The sequence below is a fragment of the Neophocaena asiaeorientalis genome, unplaced genomic scaffold (genome assembly GCF_003031525.2).
Source record: "Neophocaena asiaeorientalis asiaeorientalis breed wild unplaced genomic scaffold, Neophocaena_asiaeorientalis_V1.1 scaffold684, whole genome shotgun sequence".
NCBI lineage: Eukaryota > Metazoa > Chordata > Mammalia > Artiodactyla > Phocoenidae > Neophocaena > Neophocaena asiaeorientalis.
Genome location: NW_020174048.1, coordinates 2,787,650 through 2,814,969, shown reverse-complemented (window position 1 = coordinate 2,814,969; position 27,320 = coordinate 2,787,650). Strand labels below are relative to the sequence as shown.

At 41.5% G+C, this 27,320-nt stretch overlaps 1 protein-coding gene across 1 annotated transcript in view; it reads left to right on the top strand.

Moving 5' to 3' along the window:
- The first annotated feature begins 873 nt into the window (after positions 1 to 873).
- The window catches only part of MYO16 (myosin XVI), a 337,132-nt gene continuing 310,685 nt past the window's right edge, over positions 874 to 27,320 (top strand). The window contains exon 1 of the mRNA XM_024754009.1: positions 874 to 1,114. Coding sequence (XP_024609777.1) covers positions 889 to 1,114 — 226 coding nt within the window. The 5' untranslated portion in view covers positions 874 to 888. The remainder of the gene's footprint in view (positions 1,115 to 27,320) is intronic.

Genomic DNA, 27,320 nt, shown 5'->3' with positions numbered 1-27,320 from the left:
GAAACCTCTTTCCTACAAACAAGAAACAGGGGACACAGAAAGGCTTTTGTACCCGGTAGGGCCCCACAGGGTTCTGTCCAGTTTCAATAGGAGTTTGTACAATTCCATTACAGGTGCTTTGGGTGGTGTTTATGGGAAATAGAAAGGGATGATTTTCAGGTCCAGGACACACAGCTCACTTTGCTAATCACTATATTAAGAAGACAAAGACTATGACAGCAGCAATTCCATACACACAATTCTGAGTTGCCAAGAGAAAAATCTCTCTTCCATTGCACCATCTTTATATTTAACCATCATTAGGTCTTTTAGGAATGAATGTCACTGACGACAAGGAAAAGGGCTCAGCAATGAATTGTGGAAAATGATCACTGTGTCATATAAACAATGGATGGCATACACATGTTCCGTTACATTAGGTTAGCAGAGTCATCACGACGTGGAAAACCAATTTTATTAGGCTGTTCTCCAAAACTTGGAATGGCTTTCTGCCAAAATTTAGCATGTAAAGTTTAGTTGGCATTATTCAGTTCGAAGGGACCTAGTGCCACGGTAAAGCATTTAAGCCTTTGGTAGAGATTTAAAGAAACAGGAAAGGATGGATTGTTAGTAATTTTGTTGAACAGAATTACCCGTCTATATCTGTGTCACCTGTTTCACTACTATGCAGTCTTGAGTAGGACATCAACTCTCTTTGCTTTTCCTGCAATCTCTAAAAAGTGTTTGTATTCGTTGTCTCGCACAAAGAGGACTGAATGGGTTTCCAGCTTGAGTGATGGGCGATGCTTGCAGTGCTGCTATCTTGGCTGTAGCAGTAGGTCTAGTGACTTTTCCATTGTGTTTCTTTCAGGTTGCTTTCAGCTATGTAACATTTTTCGATCCCATGAAATGGAAATTGACCAGTGCTTGCTGGAGTCCCTCCCCCTGGGCCAAAGGCAGCGGCTGGTAAAACGCATGCGCTGTGAACAAGTCAAAGCCTACTATGAAAGAGAGAAGGCTTTTCAGAAGCAGGAGGGGCTCCTGAAAAAGCTGAAGCGTGGGAAGAATCAAAAAGTTCATTTTAACCTTGCTGACATGATACAGGATGCAATTATCCACCATGATGACAAAGAAGGTAACGACAAGAAAATCGTTTTCTGATGTAGTGCTTCATATTTTTGGTTTGTTGTTTTTTGGTGGGGAAGTGGGAGATAGAATTTCTTTTAAATATTAGAGGTTTTCTTTTAACTGTCTGAAATATTCAAGAAAAAATTACTCGTCTCAGTGAACATAGTTAAAAGTCCCAAGTCTCCTCGTAAAAGTGAAAAAAAGGCAAAATTTTCGTAAAATCGTTGTATATGTTTTTTTAAGAATTACCTGCCTGAAAAGCAGGTCATTGATTCAAATCGATAATGAAACTTTTTCCCAATGAAATTGTTTCCTTGATGATGAGATCGTGTTGTGAAATTTATTATTTCATACCTGGATTTATATATAGTAGTGAAGTCACTTCCCCCCAAAACTCTTAAGAGAGAGGAATCAATCGGCTTATCCCTTAAAGTTGGTTGGCTTGTTGTATCAAATTTTATTAAGCATACTCCATCCAAATTTCAGTTGCCTTTACAAGATTATGAAGTTTCTTGATTTTTGTGTATTCTTTTGTATGAATTTTTTTTGTTTGCTTTTAGAATCTACTTTCCAAAGTTCTAATGTGAGAGAGACTTTCCAGCTGTAGGTATAAATGTAGAAAGCTTCAAAGAAGCAAATATATGTTAATTTATCTTGATTGGCTCTAAAATTACTGGTTGAGTTAATCGAAAGCAGGTATGCAAAGAGTACAGACCCATGACCCATTAACTACATTTCAAAATCAAAATCTCTGAAAAACAAGGGTTTTTTTTGTAACTTGGGTGACAGTGGCAAAGTTGTCCCAGAGCTATTTATATTTTTAACCTGTCCAGTCTGCAAAAATAATAAGTTTAGTAACATTGGTCCCAAAGCTTTCAACAGGAATTGTGGATCTAAGAAAACTGACAGCCCATCCTATACAATAATAGCAATAATAAGACGAAAGTAGTTCTTTTTATGGTTTTGTGTGGGCATGCTAGTCAAACTAGAAGACTCTGAGAAGCTCTGAGATTTTTTTTGTCTCAAAATGGAATGAGTGGCAGAGAATCTCCTGGCTGGAAAGGACCTAAGAGATCACGTCGTACAACCTCTCCTTTTACACGTGAAGGAACTGCAATGCAGCCAAGGCACCACATCCTCTAGAAAGCTGTCCCAGAGCACTTTTACCTCCTATTTTATTATTCTCTTCTCACTTACAGCTCTTCGTTGAATGGCCATCTGCTCTGTGAAGCTATAAGCCCCTCGAGGGGCAGGGGACTGTCTGTCAGGTTCACCACACCTCTTGCCCCTTCCAGGACTTTCCAGTAGTGTGGAGGGAAAGAGTGAGCAAGTTTACCCAGAGGTAAACTAATTGTTGTCTCCAATTGTTGGAGAAATCCTAAATTAGAACGCAAGTGGATTTAAGCCCTGTATCGATTTAACAGGAAAGAAACAACAAGAAACTATTTACAAAGTTATAAAAACTTCTGTGTAAAATAACTACAGGAAAAGAATAACACCTAAGTTAGTGTTAAAAAGAAATAAAGCATGGTAAAATAGTAAGCCCAGAGAACAAGAGGAATCTATTATATATTATATTGTGTTATGTATTATAATATTTTGCAGACACTGAAGTCATAAAATCTGAGTTAATACTTTTTAAGGAGTTGCTATAGGCTTGGAACTGGGCTGTCACTTGGGTGACCAAAGAGCAGGAAGAGAGATGAATCCTATCTTCAGAAAGACTCCAGTCCAAGTACAAAGAGAGAAAAAAACGTCAATAAAAAAAAACAATAAATGAGTAAAAATGAAGTCTGGTGGAAGTGGAGTAGTTAGGCAAAGTTTTTTGGTGACTGTGATTTTTGAGAAACTCTGATCCTGATGGTTGCTTAGAGCTTAGATCTTTGAAGGAAGGAAAGAAGAAAACCATTGGGCAGCAGTGCGGGTGAACAGCTGCAAAGAAGTGAGAGTCCCACACAAGGAGGTCTGTCTGAAAGGAGTGGAAAGTGAACATGTTAGCTGCAAAGGTGGTTTTAAGTAGATAACTTCAGTGGGGATGCTTCAAGTTCTGGTCTTAAAGCAGAATGCAATGGGAATGATCGTATAGACCTAAGAAGAAAATTCATATGCTACAAATGGTTTTTAGCAAAGGTTAACCAGGAATAAATATCCGTAGGGATGCACTGAAGGGTGAGAATAAGAACTGGAAGCCAGGACACCCACTAAGAATCCATTGATGAAATGTTAATGGAGTGAGCTTGGTTGGGGTAGTAGCAGTGGGAATTGGGGCAAAAGAACAGACCCAACAGTCATATTCCATGGGAAAAGTACACTCATTCATCAGATATCTACTGAGTCTTTCTTATGGTCCAGACAGCTATGAATGGAATAGACAAAATCGCTACCTACACGATGCTCAGCTGTCTTGTGTGGGTGACCACGAATAAAAAGATAAAGTTGAACATGTAGTTTGGTAAATAATGATAAATGTTGAGGAGTCCACAGTTACCTCCTGAAGGTATATCAGGGAAGGAGCTTTTCAGGTGAGGTCAGAGCCCCTGCTGGAGAAACCAGTGTGGCAGGAGCAGATGGAGAAGAGCCAGACCACATGGAGGCTGGGAGGGTCATCAGAAGGACTCTGGCTGTTGTCCCTAGTGCCTGCTGAAGCCATTGGGAGATCTGAGCAGAAGACAGACCTGCTGTCACTTATGAGTTAACAGAAGCAGCCTGGCTGCCACATTCTGAACGGATTGAAGGATTTTGAAGGCAAAAGCAGGGAAACCGGTGGGGAGGCTCTGTTCATAAATTCAGCAAGAGATGATGGTGGCTTGGACCAAAATGGAACAAGGATGTGGTGAGAAATAGTCACTTTGGGGGTATATTTTTAGAATAGAGCTGACAGGAAATGCTAATGAACTGGTGATTGGGAGTATAATAATTTTGTATTGCTGCCATAACAAATTACTACAAATTTAGTAGCTGAAAATAACATAAATGTATTATCATATAGTTCCATAGGGCAGAAGCCTGGTGTGGGTCCCACTGGGCTGAAATCAAGGTACCATCAGGGCTGCTCCCTGTTTGGAATTTCTAGGGGATACTCTATTTCCTTGACTTTTCCAGTTTCTGGAGGCCATCTGCATCCCTTAAATCTTTGCCTCGTCCTCCGTCTTCAAAGTCAGCAACGGTAGATTGGATCTGCCGCTCATGGTTCAAACTGTTGTTTCTTTCCCGTCCTTGCTTGCATCTCCCTGACCAAATCTTTTGCCTTCCTCTTCCACTTCTGGGGACTCCTGTGATTGCATTGGGCTCACCTGGATAATCCAGGGTGACCTCCCTATTTTTAAGGTCAGCTCCTTAGCACTCTTAATTTCCTCTCTCCAGATAATGTAACATACTCACATGCATAACATCAGAGGGCAAAATTCTGGAATCAAAATCCTACCTGCCTTTTTAAGGAACCTCCATCCTGTTCTCCACAGTGGCCCAGCAATCCTACTACTGGGCATATACCCTGAGAAAACTGCAATTCAAAAAGAGACATGTACCACAATGTTCATTGCAGCACTATTTACAATAGCCAGGACATGGAAGCAACCTAAGTGTCCATTCACAGATGAATGGATAAAGAAGATGTGGCACATATATACAATGGAATATTACTCAGCCATAAAAGGAAACGACATTGAGTTATTTGTAGTGAGGTGGGTGGACCTAGAGTCTGTCATACAGAGTGAAGTAAGTCAGAAGGCGAAAAACAAATACTGTATGCTAACATATATGTGTGGAATCCAAAAAGAAATGGTCCTGATGAACCTAGTGGCAGGGCAGGAATAAAGACGTAGACATAGAGAACGGACTTGAGGACACAGGGGAGAAAGGGTAAATTGGGACGAAGAGAGTGGCATGGACATATATACACTCCCAAATGTAAAACAGATAGCTAGTGGGAAGCAGCCGCATAGCACAGGGAGATCAGCTTGGTGCTTTGTGTCCACCTAGAGGGGTGGGATAGGGAGGGTGGGAGGGAGACGCAAGAGGGAGGAGATATGGGGATATATGTATACGTATAGCTGATTCACTTTGTTGTACAACAGAAACTAACACAGCGTTGTGAAGCAATTATACTCCGATAAAGATGTATTAAAAAATAAAATCCTGCCTGCCACAGGGAGTGAGAGGTTCATGGATAATATCAAGTTTGTTATGCCCTGAACAATCAGAAAAGCTAAATGCTCTTAACTGTGTTAGGGGTGCCTCTAGGAAGTGAGAATAAGAAAGGCGGTGTCGTGTTGGCTGGAGATACGAACTTGAGACACATGAACATGTAGCCCAACGATTCTATAATATCACTTAGGGAATGAGTTTAGATAACGTTATAGGAAGAACAAGGACTGAGTCCCAGGGAATTCCAATATTAAGAATTGAGTGAGATGAGGTAGAACTACCAGAAGGGGAAAGGAGAAAAATGAGGTGAGGGTGCTTTTCTTGGAGCTAAATGATAAGAAATTTTCAAGGAGGAAAGAGTGATCAGCTATTTCCAGCCCTCCTGCTTAGTCCCACAGGAGGAAGACTGAGACTTGACCACTATGGTTAGAAATATGGAGATGATTAGTTTTGGTGAATTGTAAAAAGCAGAGATCTTAAAGGACTGAGTTCTAACAGAGGGGAAAACAGAAATGGACACGGAGAATATACAGAGCTCTTTAAAGGAGTTTTTTTTTTTTCAGTTGAAGTATAGTTGATTTATAATGTTGTTAGTTTCAAGTGTACACCAAAGTGATTCAGTTATACATATACATATATATATATATATATTTCGAATTATGTTCCCTGATAGATTATTACAAAATATTGAGTTCCCTGTGCTATTCAGTAGGTCCTTGTTGGTTTTCTCTTTTTTATCTAGTAGTGTGTGTATATATTTATCCTAAACTAATATATACCTGAGGAGAGAAATGATAAGGGACCCCTACAGAGGGAAGAGAAATCAGGGGTCTTTTTAATGATGGGAGAAATAACAGCTTGTGTGTATGCTGAAAAAAATAGTTCATCTGAGAGGGGAGAACCTGTGGCATCGGCATAGAGAAGAAAATTGCTGGAGTGAGGTCCTTGAGTTCGCAGATGCTGATGAGATCTGAGACCTGGATGGAGGGTTTGCTTTAGCTAAGACCAACGATAGCAGTAGTTCTCAGCCCTGACTGCATGCTAGGGTCATCTGGGGAGATTATATTTTTAATTTCAACATCTAGGCCCTACCCGTAAAGATTCGGATTCAGTGTGTCTGGAGTGGGGCGAAGGCAGTTTTCAAAAACGTCTCAGGTGTCGTGGTGCCCAGAGAGGGTTGAGAAGTTCCAGTCTAGGGTCCTGGGTGGAGGATGTGGTGACGGGTGCTTATGGAGGCTCTTCTGCATCATACGCTTGCTGATGGAAGAGCTGTGGCTGTCAGCTAAGAGTGGGGCTGGGGAGGAGGAATTGGAGCTTAAGGAAAGAGGGGAACATGGAAGAGTGGGGGGAATGAATGGACCAGAGAGAGACAGTATAAAAAAAGGACTTATAGGTAAAATTAGATCTGAACAATAAAAAAGAAAGATCACGGGTTGTCACGGCCTCTCCATTTCTTTGTTTTTATTCTTAACTCTCTGATTTACTACCCTAAAATTTTCCTGTAGCTCCACAGTTTGCTTGGTCTAGTGACCCATGTAAGGTATTCAGAGTGATGGGTACAACAGGAAACAGAAAAAAAAAATCACACACACACCACAATATTCTTTGCACTCCTGCTATGCACGACGGACTGTAATAAACCCCTCCTATACGCTACCCTGTTTATTCTTTAGGGCAGAAAAACACAAGCATTTTCTGAAGATTCTTAGAGAAGAATGTCCTCCAATACAACTTACATAAATTTATTTCTCCCAGGAAAGACTTTCTGTTACTGATGGAAGCAAAGATGATGTTCAGTAACTGAGGTCAGCATTCGCATCAAATGATGAAGAAATAGTTGAATGACCTAGAATTCCGCAAGAGTTTTGATTTGTAATAAATTATTAACATTTTAAGTATCTACATTATTGCAATATAAAATAAAAATTTCTGTCCACAGAGGTTGTCGTAGCTCAGGGTGCCATAACAAAATACTCTAGACCCGGTGGCTTCAACAGCGGACATTTCTTTCTCACAGTTCCGGAGGCTGGAAAGTCTAAGAGTAGGATGCTGGCCAGTTCAGTTCCTGGTGAGGGCTCTCTTCCTGGCTTGAAGGTGGCTACCTTCTTCTGTCCTCACATGGTGGAGAGAGAGAGTGCTCCTGTCTCTTTTCTTTTCTTATAAGGGTACTAATCCCATCACGGCAACCCTATCCTCATGGCCTTACCCAAACCTCCCAAAGGCCCCCCAATCCTAATGTCACATTGAAGGTCTTCAATATATGAATTTGGGGGGGACACAAAAATTTAGTCTGTAACAGGTGGTATACTCATTTCATACTTGGAGCTGACCCAAGAATGAAATATCTATCTATATCTATCACTTCTTTTGAGTCTCTTGTCTACCTTGGAAAATTCCACCTGAGTACCAGTATACCTCACTTTATCAGAGGAAAAATATTAATTCCTTGCAAGTGGAAGATATTAAATTGCATTGAAGGGGCGAGTAATCTCTTCAGAGGCATTAAAACCTCTCTAGCACATGTTTTACTTTTTCTGAAAATGTATCCAGGACAAAGTTTTCATTTAGTCATGGTAGTCATATTTTCATTTATTCTTAAGCTACCCAAATAGTCCAATGTACACATTTATACAACTGAGAAAGTTAAAAATATTGCCATAAGAAAAACTCTTTCCGTTTAAATTATTGTTAAAAACTTTGCAGAGTGTGTATTTGTATAGATTATTTTATCTCTTATTTTCAAGTTCTTTCACTGGCTTGCTGAGTGTAAAGGATCAAATATACTTTTTCAAAGGACGACATGCTATTTGTGCTAAGGTTTATAGTATCTCATTAACAAGCAATTCACAGATTTTTGTTTAACTTTCTAAATGTTGCATTTTTGTAAGTGTAAATTTAGTATCTTCGACACTTTATTGTTCTCTGCTGAGAGCTGGTGATTTTTTAGTGTGTAATCTGTCATTTTAATGTACTCCATCAATCTAAAATGGCGTACATTTTAGATTCAATAATTCTTTTCCATCTAGAAAGGAAAATTTGTTCTAAATTGTTTTAGGGGTTTCAATTTAACTGTCTTTGAGTTATACCACATTAGAGAGAGAGAGAGAGAGAGAGAGAGAGAAATTTTCTCTATATGCAGAGAATATTTAAATGAGAATGCAATTCCACTGTTAGAATTGCTACTCCCAAATATCATGTTTTACTAATTAGTCCACAATATGTTTTTACTAAAAGTAATATAAATGGCAATGGAGTGACTTCATTATGCTTTTACTATTTAGCTTTCTACAGATGTTTTCAACACTGTCTGCGCTTTATATGATTTTAGTCACTTAATTCTTCCAGCGGCCGTATTCAGTAGGCAGGATATTCTCCCCGCTATATGGGTGAGGATAATTAGCCTTAGAAGAACTAATTACCATCTCAGGTCTACGTGAGTTGAGAGGCCATGTTTTTGTTCATAACACTACACTGTCTCTCACGTTGATTTCTTTTTTTAAAATCACTTCATTGAGGTATGCTTGACAACAAACACTTGTACACATTTTAATATATACAACTTGATGAGTCTGGAGATGTCTACCTCTGAGAAACCATCACCAGAATCAAGGCCATAAACATCTACCACCTCCAAAAGTTTCTTCCCACCCCCTTCATTTTTTTAATTAGATTTTTTTTCTTTTGTGGTAAGAGCACTTAATATATCCCCCCTCAAGCTTATTTCTGATGCTAAAATGAGCTAAATCATCCACTTCACAAGTTGATTTCCTTCCATTTGCCATTTGGAATTCTTGCTTTCTCTTGTCTAGTGGAGATTTCCGTCCACTGTTAAGGGGCCAAAGGCATGGACAGATATTCTTTATGCTCTGGTGTTTTCCTTCCTCTTTCCCTGATCAGCTCCCCTCCCTTTTTTTCTTTCTGCAATTTAAGATAATTTATTAATTTAGATACCAGATATTTACTGAGGGCCTGTTTTACTCCAGATACACAAAGCACTTGCAAGCACAGTTACAGACCTGTAATGTCAAACTTCACCTGTACCTCCATTTTCCTTAAAATTCTGAGTCCTCACTTAGGAAAAGAGGAAACTATCGAATTAAAGCAATGTGAGACTCTGTTTCCTTCTCCTGTCTCTCCAACCCCTGGTCCTCAGTTCCTTGGAGGGCTATGGTCTAAGGTCCATGGTCAAAGCTCCGACCTTAACTCTTCTCTTCCTACCCATCCTCCCTGGAAGGTCTCACATTTCACCTACTCTGGTGATTCCCAAATCCTATCTAGACTTTTCTCGTCAGCTCCAGATGCCACCATTCTGATGCCCTTACATTTCTAACTGACGATGTTCAAAATTGAGTTTTTATCTCCATGTATTTCCCAAATCAAAACTTCCTCTTCTGTTTTCTATTTCAGTTAATGTCACCACCATTCCCTTGGTCTTATGGCCCAGAAATCTGGAGGTCACATTGATTTAGATGCACATTTGTAAAGTACTGAAGGTTGTACCTCCCCTGAATAATTTATGAGAAGTATCAGACATCTGTATATTATCCTGAGCCTTCTAAGAATATGCCTAGACTGCAATGAATTCTTACCATATGTTGGATGATCTCCTGAGAGGCTCCACTTAGAATTTTGTAAGTAAATCATTAAGACCAAGTGTGAAGCCTTGGGTCAAAGAATAAATTTCGTATATTCCTTAAGTGTTTTATATATGAAAAATTAAATGAGACTGTGGTTAACTTAAAGCTCATGAATACTTAGCTCAGCCCTTTCCCTGCATTTACTAGATTGGCACAGAAGTTAAAATTATGAAGTAGTTGGCTACCACATAAATTTATTTAACTTTAAAATTTTTGAAATTTATATAGCATTTATATTTATTAGTATCTAGAGTATAAATGAAGAAGGAACTAATTATAATTTTTTACCACTACCATCTAATGATGCTGGCTTTATGAAGATGACCCATGTGCTCTGGCACTGTTTCCCCAGTGGAGGCTGTGGATTTCTACCAAATGCAGCCCCACTCTCTTTCCTAACCTCTCCATCACCAGCTGCACAAACAGGCAGGTAGAAAATGAGACAGTCCCTCAGTAAATTTAAGCTGATACCTACAGAAATTGATACTGAGACTCTGCCACCTTGAGAATAGTGATCAAATCCAGTAAGTAGGTACCCAGCCCTTGTTCCCTACTTGCATTCATTCTGAACATAATTGGGTGTGATGTGGTTGAGTACTCTACAAGGACAATAAATATGTCTAGAACTCAAAGGAGTATATACTTGACATGGAATATAGGTAGATGTTCTCCAAAAGAGTTGGATTCAACCAATAGGAATGACTTGGGTATTAGACATTTGGGGTTGTAAAGAAAATGTAAAGCACCGTCTTGTCCTTAAGGAAGAAATAGGGAGAAAGAATATTCCCAGTGGAAAGACATAACAATATATTGTTGTCTGCATCTTCCGTGTTCTAAAGCAGTACGAAGCTCGGGCAGAGTGAAGGAAATGGCAGATTTATCAGAACCATCCCTATCTTGTTAACCTCTCAGTGATATGGGCACAGACACCCTCTAAGCTAAGCTGAGAATGAACCTGTTCCTCTCACTTGAAGGGGAGTGGGGGTATGTGGGAAGATGTAACTCAGATATTTTCTGGGGCAGACACAGGAACAAAAGGACCACGTCTAGATTTTAGAGAAAAGGGTGAGCTTTTAAGGTCCAGGTGTATGTCTGCATCAGAGATCTGGAAGGCTAAGTGTGTATAGCTTATGTACATGCTGAATCCAGCAACCCCAGGCAGTTTTGAATTTTTCACAGAACTATGTTCACTGGACTGTGATTATTTCCATGAAGGTAACAGCTGCTGGGTAATTAAAGCTGCCCATTTCAAAACTGGTTATAAAATCATAAATAGCTGGAAATTAAGTGCCTTTAAATTCTGTGGGATTCTGTATGAATTTAATGAGTGGCTTAATATTTTACCAATACTGAATTCATACCCCTGAGAATTATTAATTATTTTAACTGCCTGCTATGAAGTCACAACTTTACTGGGTACTGAGAGTGATTGAAAAAATGTAGAGGAAAAATGTGCTTTGTAAGCACTTATAATCTAGGTGGAAAGATACACTGTTCTTTAAAAACCAAACCAGAGAGCTTCCCTGGTGGCGCAGTGGTTGAGAGTCCGCCTGCCGATGCAGGGGATGCGGGTTCGTGCCCCGGTCCGGGAGGATCCCACATGCCATCGAGCGGCTGGGCCCGTGAGCCATGGCCGCTGAGCTTGCGCGTCCAGAGCCTGTGCTCCGCAACAGGAGAGGCCACGGCAGTGAGAGGCCCGTGTACCGCAAAAAAACCCCCCAAAAAACCAAACCAGAAGTCTATCCATTTAAAAGGAATTGCAGTGGACATTTGTTGGGGTGAGGTGAGGAATGGGTGAATCTGAAACTCTGCTCTTTGGGAAATTTTTAGAGTCTGGTAAGAAGAGAGAAAAGGACTTTTTGGCTGTGAAAAACAGCTTGAGTGCAGGAACAGAGGCAGAGAAAAGCAGGTTTCTTACAGGAGAGCATCATGGTAGAAGCATTGCTGGAAGCTAGCACCAAGGGTTTTAACTCTGCGTTTGGAGGATGGGTTGGATCCCAACCTAAAACTTAGGAGCTGTGTGTCCCAGGTCAGGGACAGGCCACTTTCCTATCCTTACCTTCCTCTTCTGCAAATAAGGTTAAGAGGCAGAGGGGAACATCTCTCATAAGTGGTTGTGAGGATTAGTTAAATATTACATGCAAAGAATTTACATCCGTCAGGTATTACTACCTACGTAATAAATAGCAACTGCTATTATGATTCGAAAGGGAATTAATAGATGCTATTGAAATAGGTGGAACACTGACCTCAGGACCTTTGACATCTCAAAATCAAATAGAAAAAGGGATTTCTTTTATAGGGAGGGGTCATCAGGGCTAGCAGGGACTTTCGTCGGGGGGAGGGCTCAGAGGGGGGTGAGCAGACAGCATGATGGGTGGCTTAACGGGACATCTTCCTCTCTGGGGGCCAGACTGTTTCTGGAATGAGCTGTTAGTAGAAGATGTCCATAACCTTAGTGTTGCTTAAACAGAATCAGCCAGAGTCCAGGGATCTGGGGAGAGCAGAGAAGGCTGAGTAGAGCTCCTAGATCTAGGCTGCCCTGGAGGTCTGCACAAGGGTTTGGAATTAATAATTAGCTGAAGAGCAAGTTGCTTTTCCTGATGATATTGTGTGATATTATACGTGAAACATCAGGACCTTTTTCTTACTGTTGAAAGCAGCCTCCTCACCTTCAGCAGATGTCATCCTACTCCTCTTAGTTTTTACAAAGAGATTTTAATATCAGTTAGTGAGTGGTAACCTGAGTATATCAGTGTTCAACATATTGAATTAATTAATTAACTCATCCATTCAAAATTAAGGGCCTGTTCTTTCAAGTGTGTCCAACAGTGGCCTAAGTATTGGGGATGCCGAGAGAAATAGAGCCTGGTCTCTGCAGCCTGGCGGAAGGAGAGACGCTGCAGCAGACAGAGGCCATCGGTGCTTAAGGTCTATAGCGGGGGATCGCTGGGCGGTGGGACAGTGGGGTCAGGGTGGAGTGGGAGGTGCAGGGGACAAAGGGAATGGCATCTCTTGGTTCTTCTGAGGCAGGAAAATCAGCTAAAACTAAAATTGGTCCGAGACCTGGAGTCCTGGAGGAGTGTAAAATTTCAGAACTGCGGGCACTTGAGTACGATTGGGGTTGGGGAGCTTAGCGTTGGTCTTCAGAGACCATGAGCGCTATGCAGAGAGCTTGGGAGGTGGAAGAGAAGAGACAGGGGATATTGGTCTGACCCAAATGTGTTTAATGGCAGATGAGCGCTTGAGACATTTATGAATCTTCACATTCCCAGTATGCACAATGCCACCACTTTCCTCCCCCAGGACAGTGACTTGAGGCTTTTCCTGGTTATCCGAAGGAATGGCAGCATGGCGGCAAGAGCATCAGCATGGCAACATGAACTCTTTTAGGTGTCATTCCTTTTTTTTTTTTAATCATTTTCTTACATGAATAGAAGAAAAACTGTAGAAGGGAAATACTGGATTTAAGAGCACATTAAAAAATTAACCCAGTAGTTTTCATATTTTAGCGAAGAAGAAGGCAGTAGTGAATTCTGGTATTGCAGTAAAATCATGTCTTATAGTTTTACAGTCTCACTAGTGTATGTCCGTGTCTTGTTCCCTATGAGGTTACTTCCCAGACCTGCTCTCTTCTGACTCAGGTCAATGTCTAATGAGAATTAATGGCAGAACCCGAAATCTGTAATTTCTTACTCTGCGTACTCTCAAGTTTTAATTAAATTGAAATTGGAAAAAAAAAAACATTTTAGTTCACTGAATTAACGCTGTGGCTGTGGTCTTCAATCCATCACATTTTAGGTAGTATTGTTGCCGCTGGTATAAACCAAGGGTTCTCTGAGTCGTTGTGCTCAGAAAAGTCTATGAAAGAAGAAAAAAAAATGGTAATTTTCATAGGAAAAGAGCACAATCTGTCAGAGTCCCAGTCTGCTGCTGAGGGCACCAGAGCAGCAAGACAATCTGTAGATCATATTTGACTTTGACAGTATGACTGTTGTATGCTCCAAAGTAAAATGTTTTACAGGGAAAATGTAGATTTGCCATTTATAAGATCAGAGAAGTCATTTAGTGCGTGCAGGAACGGACAGAACAGAATATATTCTCAGAGTTTTTCTTGAGGATTTTCAATATGCAGGCAGTTTCTAGGAATTCAAAACTTATAAATACTGTTTGGTAAAGCAGCTCTTTGGCAGCAAAGTCCAAACTCTCCCAGGAGACCCACTCCCTCTGGCCTTCGCAAGGTCATCATTCTCCCAGGTCCCCCTTCATTATCCACAGCACAGGATCATTTGCATAGAAAAAAATACATTGTAATATTTTCCAAAGTGATAAGAAAAGAAAACTGAACTAAGCCACGTCCCCTTCATTTCACTGGTCACTTTCTGACCCAAACTCCCAGCAATCCCACCAAGCCTGCTACCTGCTCTTATCAATGGCCTCCTTGTTGCCAAGTGCATGGGAGGTTTCTAAGTCCCCACCAAGGTCATCTAGAAGCAGCAGATGCCATCCTCCGTCATCCCTCCCTTCACTGGGCCTCTAGACCTCTTCTGTCTCCTCGGTTCTCTCTCTGCCTCACTGGTCCCATCTTCTCAGGCTTCTTTGCAGGTGACTCTTCAGCTTTCCAAACTTTGAACTCCATAATACCCCAAGACTTTAGGGCTTTTCTCTTTCTACCCGCCGTCTCTAGGAAATCACATTCCATGCCACGTGTATTCTGTGGACTTTAATTTTTATCCCCAGCCAAGATCTCTTCCCTGGATGTCAGACTTCCTGCAGAATGTCCTGTGGCTTCTGGTACAACCTGCCCATCCCACACTCTTGGTTTTCCCTGACAAGACAGCCTCCTCCCCGTCTTTCCAACTCAGCGAATCACTCCATTTTACCAGGTGTTCATGGCCAACTTCTTGGCATCTTTCTTGATGTCTCTCTTTCTCTCCTCCTCTACCTTTGAACGGCTTTCATAATTGGACCACCTCTCAGCACTTCTGTGGCCACTCTCCTTTAAGCCATCATCATCTCTTGCCTGGATCATTGCAGTAGCCTCCTACAGTATCACCTTGTTTCAATCTATTTTTCCAGCAGCCGGAATAATCCTTCTAACACTTAAACTATTTTAGTGCCCCTCTCTGCCTACACATTTTCAGTGGCTTCTACGCTCACTTAGAAATGACATCTAAAACCCTTCCCACTGGCAAGAAGACCTTACAGCCTCAGCCCCCATCCTGCCTCAGTCCAGTCAATTTTCTGATGTCACCTTCTCCCCTTTTCCTCTTACTCTCTCCTCCTGAGCCACTCTGAGCTTATCTTTCCCCCAAAATGCCACACATGCTCCTACCTCAGGGCCTTTGCACCACCTCTTGTTCTAGTTCTGCATGGATCCTTCATTTAGCTCCTTCAGCCCTCTGCTAAAATGTCACCTGATCAGAGAGGTTTTCTCTGATCCTCTGACCTGAACCAGGCTCTCCCCATATCCCTCTCACCCTCTCCACTCACCAGGTTTCCTTCTTTTTCATTGCACTTATCACCATGCAACAAATTCCTTGTTTGTTTGTGTCTGTCTTCTCCCAGTGGAATGTAGGACTACATGGGCAAAAGCTTTCTTTGTTTCATTCACTGCTGTTCCCTCGGCTTCTAGAACACAGCCTTGCACAAAGTAGATAATCAATTGACATTTGTTTAGTGAATAAGTAATGAGTGAAGTCTCTTCCTAATACCTTTTTTTTTTTTTGCGGTACGCGGGCTTCTCACTGTTGTGGCCTCTCCCATTGCGGAGCACAGGCTCCGGACGCGCAGGCTCAGCGGCCATGGCTCACGGGCCCAGCCGCTCCGTGGCATGTGGGATCTCCCCGGACCCGGGCACGAACCCGTGTCCCCTGCATCGGCAGGTGGACTCTCAACCGCTGCACTACCAGGGAAGCCCGACAATGGGATTTCTGAATGAAAAGTGTCAAATGTCTTTATGGCCTTTGGTCTCTTTCATGGGGTAATTTCCAAATTAGATTTTCCAAAGTCTGGTCACTATTCTAATTTTTCCTCTTGCATTTTTAATCAAAAACCACACAGGCATCTAAAACTACTTACACCCAACAGTGCTACCCTGTTTTCCTACATTCCCGTTCTCCTTGCTCGCAGAAATGTCCTCCCCCGCCCTCTACATGCCCATTTGTCAATGTATCATGGGTTTTTCCCGAATCTCCAGTTTGAAACCTAATGGTTATGTTTGATGTTTCCTGTCTGAACTGAACATGAGCCGTTACCATCCACTTTCCAGATCCCACTAGTGAGTTTCAGGAAAGGGTTCTGTCCCCCTACCTGCATATCGTTCAGTTGCCGAAAAGGATTTTTACGGTTTTTACATCACTTCCCCTTGCTCTGTTGCCTGCTCTTCACTTCTGGTGTTGTATCAGCTCTCATTCGTTCATTCATTTGTTAACTTTTTTCATTGCATATAGGTACCCAGGAGTGTTAGATGCTAGGCAGGTAAGAGTGAGCAAAAGTAGGCAGGGTCCTTGACTGATGGAGCTACAGCCCAGAAGGAGAATCCATCCCCTTAGTCTTGATTTGTTACTAGGCCTCAGCTTTCTGCTTTCCTCTCATGGAGAATGTGAACGTGAGTTCCCTGTTATTACTCAGCCAGTAAATGTAATGCAGTCCCACAGCGATAGGATCATATATATAGTGTTTTCTCATAAGAGATTTCTAAAGCCATCCAGGTGCTGTATGTTTCCTTCCCTTTAAGTTTTGAGTGGAGTAGCAGGAGTTCAGTTATAGGCATTTCAGAGACTCTCTCTCCCTATAACCTTGTTACTATTCATGGCCCTCCGTGATTTCGTCATTCTGATGTTGTTCTCTGTTTCTCTGTTTTGTGCGCCATTGACACAAAACCAAGAGTGGTCCCGGGAGAGCAGCATCGCCCACACCTGGGAGCTTGTTAGACACGTAGGCTGGCAGGCCCCGTCCCAGACCTGCTGAATCAGAAACTCTGGGCTGGGGCCGGAAGCTGTGTTTTAAGAGGCCCTCCAGGGGATTTTGATGCCTGCTGAAGTTTTCGTTTGATCCTGGAGGTTCTCAACTGGGCATGTTTGTCACACTTAGTCTTGGGACTTACTGAAATTCTCTGTCCAGGGGACAGAGATGCTAAACACTGCACAGTCTTTGGGGCAATGACAAAAAGATAATTGTCCTGTTTCAGACACCCCCATCACCCCTATGGAGAGCATGATGAACCTGGTCTAACAAAGATGTTGCCAGGTCTTGAGTATAGTGGCTGGCTTCCTGCTTCTCTTAATTTCCTCACTCTGTTTCTTATTTTTAACTCCATCTCCAAATGTCTACATTCTATTCATCTTTCAAGGCTTGAATTCAGTAATCTTCCCGGATTTCCTAAGCTGAAATAGTAATATTTCTCCTTGGCAATCCCCAAAAGCAATCTCCTTTGCATTTTATTCATGGATCTAGATTCGCTTACTTATATCTGCCTTCTAATATCATTCTTGATATAAATGCCTTATCTTTCCTCTTCTCTGCGACTCAGGACAAGGTTATGTCCTCAGTGACTTTCTGTTCCAAGCAGTGTCTGGCATTATGGTTTAGAGTAGAAACCTTCTCCCTTCCTTCCTCCTTGTAGTAGCCCCTGAGGGCAAGAATAGAGTGCTACCGACTTAGCAATGTCTGGAAATACGGAAAAAAAAAAAGGAAAAACCCACACATTACAATCCATGACGAAACTCTCATGAGAAGCAGCTACAAGCAAGAAATAAATCTGTGTCTGATAAGTGAACCGCTTCATGCAGAATTGGCGCATGATATAAGAAGCTATAGTTCCACCTCCCTCCAGCTGTGTAATTCTAGAAGCCATTTGTGAATACCCTGGGGCAACATAGATTTCTCAATTGCCTCTATTTCCTTCTCAATTGAAACTGATTCTATAAGAAAACAAGATTACCTTCTGGCTCTAATAAATTGAAGATCACAAACGCAATTTGATGTCCAAGTTGAATTTTAGAAAGATAAAGCTTGATGTTAAACCTGAGAATTCAGGCCCTCATGTTCATCCTCTGAATTTCCTATCCAAGTGGGACAAATGGTAGGGAGCAGCATGCTCTCTGCCTTTGGAAACTCTGCAGGAGTTAAGATGAGTTGCCTTCTTCAAAACCACAGAAAGGGTACATGAACTGGATGACAACGAGGTGCAACTTGCGGAGGACTTTTTTCCTTTTTTTCACCTTGTGGGATTGTCTTAAGGAGGAAAGGTGTTGTATAAATCTGCTGGGGCTGCCATAACAAAATGCTGCAGAATGGGTGCTTTAAACACCAGAAATTAATTGTCTTGCAGTTCAGATCAAGACGGGTAAATTTGGTTTCTGGTGAGAGCTCGCTTCCTGGCTTGTAGGTCGCTGACTTCTCCTGTGTCCTCACATGGCCTTCCCTCGATGCCTGCAGAGAAAGTGAGCTCTGTGGTGTCTCTTTTTATAAGGACACCAATCCTATCAGATCAGGGCCCCACCCTTATGGCCTCATTTAACTTTAATCACCTCCTTAAAACCCTACCTCCAAATACAGACACATTGAGTATTAGGGCTTCAACATATGGATTTTGGGAGGACACAGTTCTGTTGACAAAGGTGTATTTTGGTTGAATTCTTATTTCAAGGAGGCTGTCTTTGTTCTTGGCCCACTGGAAGGTGGACACCAAGATGAAATTAGTTGTGCAAGAGGTTTTGGGGAAAACACCAGCAAGAAGAAAAGGAGAAGGACCCAGAGGAAGCTGGAGGAGCTTTCAGAACACAGTGCTAGTGTGACCCAGTTGTGTGAGTGTGCTCATGTTGCCGTAGCAGAAGACCACAGGCTGGGTGGCTGAATAACAGAAATGTATCTTCTCATAGTTCTGAAGACTAGAAATCCAAGATCAACAGGTCAGCAGGTTTAGTTTCTTCTGACACTCTCCCTGGCTTGCAGTTGGCCACCTCACTGTGTCCTCACATGGTCATCCCTCCATCCCTGTGTGTCTGTATTCTAATTGCCTCTTCTTATAAGGACACCAATTGTATTGGATTAGGGTCCACCCTCATGACCTTGTTTAACCTTAATTACCTCTTTAAGGTAATTACCTGTCAACAAATCCAGTCACATTCTGGGGTACTGGGGGGTTAAGACTTCAACATATGAATTTTGAGAGATGCAATAACATCAGTGAAGAAGAGAAGGAAGCAGAGGAATTGGTGGGAGGTTTTGCCTCATGGTTCTAAGAAAGTTCTCTAAGAGGCTGACGGCTAGTTCTCCAGTCAGATCTGTCCTTGTGTGGGAGGTGCATCTTGCAGTACCAGACCTGCATCAGTACCCCTGCTGCACATGGTCACTTTGCTAGGAGCAGATCATGAGTATAGTGGCCTTGGTGTGATGTGGGCACAGCAGGTGGGACCATCTGTCTGTCATGCTTCCTTCTCCAGGAGTTCTGAGTAGACATTTTCTTGGACACAGTAAAGCCTTCTGTCCCATGTTAAAAAGAACTACAAGAGATTTTTAAGATAAAAGCCCGAAAGACTCCCATCAAGAATAGTGATTCAGATAAGAATGTAAAGGTAGGAACTGCAATCAGCATATAAGGTGAAGCAAAGTGAGATAGCCCGTGTCCCCAGAATGGGCAGGGTCTAAACCGGGAGACATGAGTAAAGTCAGACCTCAGATTCTGAGTATTATAAATCAGAATCAGAAAGAAGGGTTGACAGTTATTATTACGAAAAACTGGTTACGGCCTAAACCAAACAGAGAACCAAGTTAAAGATACAATGAAATGTTTGCATCAGAATCATTCCCTAAATTTTAATGTTCATTTATGGTAAAGTCCTAACTTCCTGAAATTTTACAAAATCGATGTTAGAAATGATCAAGAAGAGAACAGACAACAGTTTGTCGTGGGTGATTTGGATATTCAAGTGCCTGATGGCAGTGGTAGTGGGGGAAGGCATGGTATATAACTGTGGGCTGGAATTGCTTCCTGGAATAGAATTAACTTTCTGTGAAGGAAATGGAGGTCGTACGTAGTGGGTGGTGCAGTGAGATAGGAGGAACGTCCGAGGTCAGGTAGCATCTTAGAAAGATACTGTTTATCCCATCTGCCCCCACTGGTCCTGTTACTTACTTGTGGATCTCACGGACGGCCAATTCTATTGGTGATCCTATGAAATTCCGGTAGTCAGCTGTCCTTCACCAAGAACAGTTGCCAAGTTGATATGGTCCAACCTTGGTTTAGTTGCTTATTCTCAAATTTTAAAGTCAGTTGTGTGACTTCAGGCTGTGTCCGGTAACACAAGTTCATTTATGATGACTGATTCTACACTCTGGAAAAATACTATGCAGGTAACTAAGGAGTTGCCTTAAGCATAAACATATGCACAGCAAAATAAAATTAGAATATAAATCCAGCTCCTCTGAGGATTTACTAGACTAATGGCAGTGTCCTACTTTGATAAACAGCTATGGCAGAAGTGAGTTAAGTCCCTGGCCTGCTCTGGCCTCAGGTGTTGGGTGTCCTAGATAATTGCAGTAATCACATAGACGCTTCTGTGTGTTCCGTGCAGATGTTCCCTTCACATGGAACCCTGCCAGGCTGGTCACTTCTTCCTAGAATCACAGCCTCTGCGCTGTTACACAGTCTCCAAGGTTCAGAATTCCTGCAGCTTCCTAGGAGCTTTTGTCCATGTAAACCAATTACTTTCAAGCTGCACTTTTCCTAAATTCATAGCTGGCATGAGTGGCAAAGTCCTTGAATGTAGAAAGAGAAGCTAAAAACAATTTGATGGATTTGAACGATGTGGTTAATCCACCGAAAGGAAAATTAATAAGGGCAAATGTAGATTCCAAAATATCAATTAATTTGGGAGCTGTGGTTTGTTGTAACAATGTGATACGAGTCCGTTAATAAAATGGAAGACTGCATTAACAGAAGCAGGGTTTCCAAAACAAGGGAAGCAGAAGGCCTGAGTGATATAATTTAATTTGAGGGCCTTGGTGCATTTACATGTAGAGAAGCCCATCAGGGACCATGAGAACAGGGAGAGACCTAAAACCATTTTACACGAGGAAGAGGCAGTGGGACTCAGGGTGTTTGGCTTAGAGAAGAGAAGCTCCGATAGGACAGAATAGCTCAGTTTGAAGTATGGCCACACAGAACTTACTCTTTTTTTCTTTTTTAATTTTCATTGGAGTAGAGTGGCTTTACAATGTTGTGTTAGTTTCTACTGTACAGCAAAGTGAACCAGCTATAGGTATGCATATCCCCTCTTTTTTGGATTTCCTTCCCATTTAGGTCACCACAGAGCACTGAGTAGAGTTCCCTGTGCTGTACAGTAGGTTTTCATTAGTTATCTATCTTACACATATTAGTGTTTATATGTCAACCCCAATCTCCCAATTCATCCCACCCACCCCCTTCCCCCTTGGTATCCATATGTTTGTTCTCTCTGTCTGTGTCTCTATTTCCGCTTTGTAAATAAGATCGTCTCTACCAATTTTTCCAGATTCCGCATATATGCATTAATTACGATATTTGTTTTTCTCTTTCTGACTTACTTCACTCTGTATGACAGTCTCTAGGTCCATCCACGTCTCTACAAATGACCCAATTTCATTCCTTTTTATGGCTGAGTAATATTCCATTGTATATATGTACCACATCTTCTTTATTCATTCCTCTGTTGATGGACATTTAGGTTGCTTCCACGTCCTGGCTATTGTAAATAGTGCTGCATTGAACATTGGGGTGCATGACTCTTTTTGAAATGGTTTTTTCTGAGTCTATGCTCAGTGGTGGGATTGCTGGGTCATATGGTAGTTCTATTTTTAGTGTTTTGAGGACCCTCCCTACCGTTCTCCATAGTGGCTGCACCAATTTACATTCCCACCAATGGTGTAGGAGGGTTCCCTTTTCTCCACACCCTCTCCAGCATTTATTGTTTGTGGATTTTTTGATGATGGCCATTCTGACTGGTGCGAGGTGGTACCTCACTGTGGTTTAAATTTGCATCATAGAACTTACTCTTATAGCTTCTGTTTCTTCTGGCGACTTAGACTTGTTCACTATGGGATCTGATGGGTAGAGAAGGCCAGGGCTTCGCAACAGAATTCAGCTCCATGTAAGGAAGTGATTTCAAGTCTTCGGAAGAAACTGTCTTGGTAGGTGGTGAGCAAGTTGGCGATGAACTAAAAGCTTTCAGTGCCAAGGTTTACTCATCTGTGACAATAGTACCTACATTGTAGACAGTGTGAATGTCAGTCTGTAGTCTTGTTAGTGTAGGCTACACCACTCATCAGTAGCCTTTTGTTATTATTTTGTGCATACTTGGATTGCTTGTTCTTTAAAATTTCGATATTATAGTGTGATTCTATAAGTTTTTCATAGGAAAATAATTGCGTTCTTGAATCAGAACTGTAGGCTGCTGTCAGATTGCTTTAGGATCCTTGAAAATCTCAGGATCAAACCTCTCGTGAGTTTAACTTCAAATATAAGTTATTTTCAGTGCAAAAGTAGAAATGGATTTAGGCAGAGAACAGTCTCCTGTCTCTTCCTTTCTTTTTCCCAAACTTTCCTTGCAGGTTGGTGCTTGAAGGGCCATAGGAAGAGGGTATAAAATTGTATAACTTCATTAAGGTGCTTTATGAAAGTATATCTTAGCAAAGATGATAAGTTTTGGAATCAGCGGAGTGTGAGTTACAAATCTTTCTTGTGCTGCATGTTTATCTAACTTGATGGCATCCTGCAAATCAACTTAACGTCTTTGAGTTTCAAGTTTCTTACCAGTTAAATGGAGGTAATACTGGTTTACAAGCTTGTGAGGATTGGACATTAGGTAGATACTGGTCAAATGGTAGCTTTCTTATTATTTGGCTGTCGAGGGATCACTATAAATGATATTTATATCATATTTATCCTGTCATATTTATTACAACTCATAAAAAGAGAATAGTCAAGGATATAGGTTATTTGTCTGGGTTTAACAAAGATACGTTTTGACAATGATATAATCCTGTCATATTTATTACAACTCATAATTATTACAAGGAAAATGTGATTAAAATAATGCCATAAAATTTTTTTTTTGTTAACATCTTTATTGGAATATAATTGCTTTACAATGGTGTGTTAGTTTCTGCTGTATAACAAAGTGAATCAGCTATACATAAACATATATCCCCATATCTCCTCCCTCTTATGTCTCCCTCCCACCCTCCCTATCCCACCCCTCTAGGTGGACACAAAGCACCGAGCTGATCTCCCTGTGCTATGCAGCTGCTTCCCACTAGCTATCTGTTTTACATTTGGGAGTGTATATATGTCCATGCCACTCTCTCACTTCGTCCCAACTTACCCTGCCCCCTCCCCATGTCCTCACATCCATTCTCTACGTCTGCGTCTTTATTCCTGTCCTGCCCCTAGGTTCTTCAGAACCATTTTTGTTTTAGATTGCCATAAAATATTGTGGCGAATTTAAAACTTTAGGTTATAAGCCTTAAGAGCGTAGATTGTTGATTTGCCATTTGAAGAACTGAATTTTATTTTCATAGTTTAAATGGGTTTCAGAACTGCTAACCATGTCACAGTTAGTGAGTTAATTTTTAAAATTTTGTGTTATATTACAATTTGTATCACAAATAACCTACAAAACTATATTGAAGATAGCTGTAAGTTTAGTTAATTGCAATGTGTATGTATTTGCCTTTAAATGTCACAGTCAGACATTTTGTATCATACTTGCTAATTAAGTTAACAATTTTAATAGACCCCCAAATTTTATCATGAGACTATTATACAGTAGTGAAAATGACTTACTTCACTGAAATGCCTCATAAAGACTTCTGAGTGAGTAATAGCCATTTTTGATTATCTTTGGCATGACTCTATTTGGTAAGAATTCAATAAACTTTCATTGTCAAAACGTATCTTTGTTAAACCCAGACAAATAACCTATATCCTTGACTATTCTCTTTTTATTAACGGTCATTTCTTCTAAAGTGGATGAACGCACAAGTACAAAGAATCTCTGAAATCTGAAAGATAAAAAGAACAGTAGCAGCGAAGAAGTTAAAGTAGAAAAGTCCCCACAGTGCCCACCTGGACTTGGAAAAACCACCACAGCTAACATAGTTCTAGGTGCCTCATTTCTAGGAGAAAAGAACCAGTTAATTGAGGAACAGAGAGACTAGCATGACGTAGAAACAATCCTCAAAAATGAAAGTCAGTATTGAACAGCCTGCAGTGGGGAGTGAGAACGTCACTATAGTTTCACAGAGTATAGTGAGTTACGGATGTGCCTGCGTGGTTTCACCAAGTCTGTCCATCAGCCAGCTCGTGGCTCATTTTCTGCTGCTTTCTCCAAATGCTGTTTAAAACCTACACTTTTCAGCTTAGCAAGCCCAGAGCCTTCCACAAGATACAGTCCAATTCTGTTCATATAGAGGTCAAGCCTAGTGCCTTAGAACATGGATGCGATGCAAAACAGAACAAAAATGCACTTTTCTCGGAGCTTTTTTGAATGCTCAGTCTCTGGGGTAGCTTTGGGAGATGGAGTGTTTCAGCACTTACTTAGGTCTCTCTTTTTCTCGGCTTTTCCTTCTTCCTGCTCTTTTGCACAACAGGAATTAAAATAAATCCTTGCGGGCTTCCCTGGTGGCGCAGTGGTTGAGAGTCCGCCTGCCGATGCAGGGGACGCGGGTTCGTGCCCCGGTCCGGAAGGATCCCACATGCCGCGGAGCGGCTGGTCCCGTGAGCCATGGCCGCTGAGCCTGCGCGTCCGGAGCCTGTGCGCGCAGCAGGAGAGGCCACAACAGTGAGAGGCCCGCGTACTGCAAAAAAAAAAAAAAAATCCTTGCTATTTTAGTTGACAAGTTATCTACATCTTTTTTCCCCTACTTCCAAACTCACTTCCTACCCAAGAACTGGAAGAAGGCCTGCATGTAGATGTCGGACTCATTTTTTAGCCAGAGTCAGTTCTTTTTCATCTACCTGTATTTGGTGGAGAATCAGTCTTGCAGAATATCTGACAACCCCATTGACTCTTTTTATTAATTTCTTTGTTTTCAGTCATAACTTAATGAACATCAACGACAAGTTGAAATAATCTAGGAAACGCCAGCTTATTGTCATCATTCTTATGTTTGGGCCACACTTATTCTGGAATGAGCTGGCCAGGCCGTAGTTATTACCGACCTGGACTATTCTTGAATGATTGTAATGATCTTCTACCGGGCGTTTCTACCTTCAGTGTTTCTTTTTTCCGAACCCTCACACATACCGATATATTAGTGTTGTTCCTAGAAGATCCTAGTGATTATGTCATTCCCACTCTCAGAAAACTGCCTGCCATTTTCCCGGAAGGATGAAGACCCTCTTCCATGTTGTGTACCTTCAAGGTTTGTGTAACTTAATCTTGCCTTGTTTTTCATCATCTGTGATTTCACTACAGCACAAGTCCCTGCTCTCTTTTTTTTTTTTTTACATCTTTATTGGAGTATAATTGCTTTACAATGGTGTGTTAGTTTCTGCTTTATAACAAAGTGAATCAGTTATACATATACATATGTTCCCATAGCTCTTCCTTCTTGTGTCTCCCTCCCTCCCACCCTCCCTATCCCACCCCTCCAGGCGGTCACAAAGCACCGAGCTGATCTCCCTGTGCTATGTGGCTGCTTCCCACTAGCTATCTACCTTACGTTTGGTAGTGTATATATGTCCATGCCACTCTCTCACTTCGTCCCAGTTTACCCTTCCTCCTCTCCGTGTCCTCAAGTCCATTCTCTAGTAGGTCTGTGTCTTTATTCCTGTCTTACCCCTAGGTTCTTCATGACATTTTTTTTCTTAAATTCCATATATATGTGTTAGCATACGGTATTTGTCTTTCTCTTTCTGACTTACTTCACTCTGTATGACAGACTCTAGGTCCATCCGCCTCATTACAAATAGCTCAATTTCGTTTCCTTTTATGGCTGAGTAATAATCCATTGTATAAATGTGCCACATCTTCTTTATCTATTCATCCGATGATGGACACTTAGGTTGTTTCCATCTCTGGGCTATTGTAAATAGAGCTGCAGTGAACACTGTGGTACATGACTCTTTTTGAATTGTGGTTTTCTCAGGGTATATGCCCAGTAGCGGGATTGCTGGGTCGGATGATAGTTCTGTTTGTAGTTTTTAAGGAGCCTCCACACTGTTCCTGCTCTAACTCTTTTCTCCAGGATTCTTCGGATGCCTCTTGTATTTTCTTGCTTCACAGCTTTCTTCATGGTACTGGTTCCAGTCAAAAGGCTTTCTTCTGTTCTCTCAACCTCTGATGTGTTCCCCCACTAAATAAAATTTCTGTAACCAAAAACCTTCCAAAATATCCCACTACTTTGCTCTTTTTTCCTCTCTCTTTTCCCATCCATAGTCCAAAAAGTCCCCCATATATTCAAAAATTGTGAAATTATTTTTTCCTTGATTTATAGACTTGTTTTCATGAATTGCTTTAGGCTAGCTTTATGAGTTTTCTATTGCTCTTTAAAAAATTGGCATAAACTTAGCACCTTAAGGCACACACTTGGCATCTCTCAGTTTTTGTGGATCAGGACTCTGGCTGTGACACTGTGACATCACTGAGGCTGCTACTTAGGGTCTCAAGTGGCTGCTGTCAAGGTGAGGGGAGGCTGTGTTCTCCTTTTGGAGACTTGCCTGGAGAAGAACCCACCTCTAAGCTGACTAGGTTGGCGGGATCTAGTTCCCTGTGGGTTAGGACTAAGGGCCCTGGCTTCTTGTGGGATGTCTTAGGTCCTGGAACCTCTCTCAGCTTCTAGCCACGTGGGCTCCCAGCTCAGTCAGTTAAGAGGCCAGATTGAAACAGAATCTCTAGAGTGAGTCTGTGGTCGAGACGGAGTCAAGGAACCAGTGTCCCAGCACTTTGGTTAGAAGTTGTCATGTCCAACCACACTCAAGGGGAGAGCGTCATAACAGAATATGAACCCCAGACACTGGGTTACAGGGGGCGCCCTAGGGGCGTCTCCATCCATGATCCTGAGTCTTCTCCATGTTTGGAGCCTGGTAATGAACACCTGTGTTTGTATTTCTCTCTCTTGTTCTCTCTCCATTTCTGTTTCACACACACACGCACACACACGCAGACACACACACACACAGACGCACACACACACACACACAGAGACACGCTGACCTTCCTTGATCACTTGAATTCCACGTCCCTAAAGAGATTCATTTAAATTATTTCATTAATCTAAACCTTCTTTTTAATATAAAATTCCTTAAATGTATTTTCTATTAAATGACCTTAACTGCTAAATAGTCTTAAAAGGACCTTTCAGAATTAAGCGGATTAACTACAATTCACAGCATTTAAACTCTTACAACATGTTCACGGTGTCGACTTTGAAGGAGAACCCTGC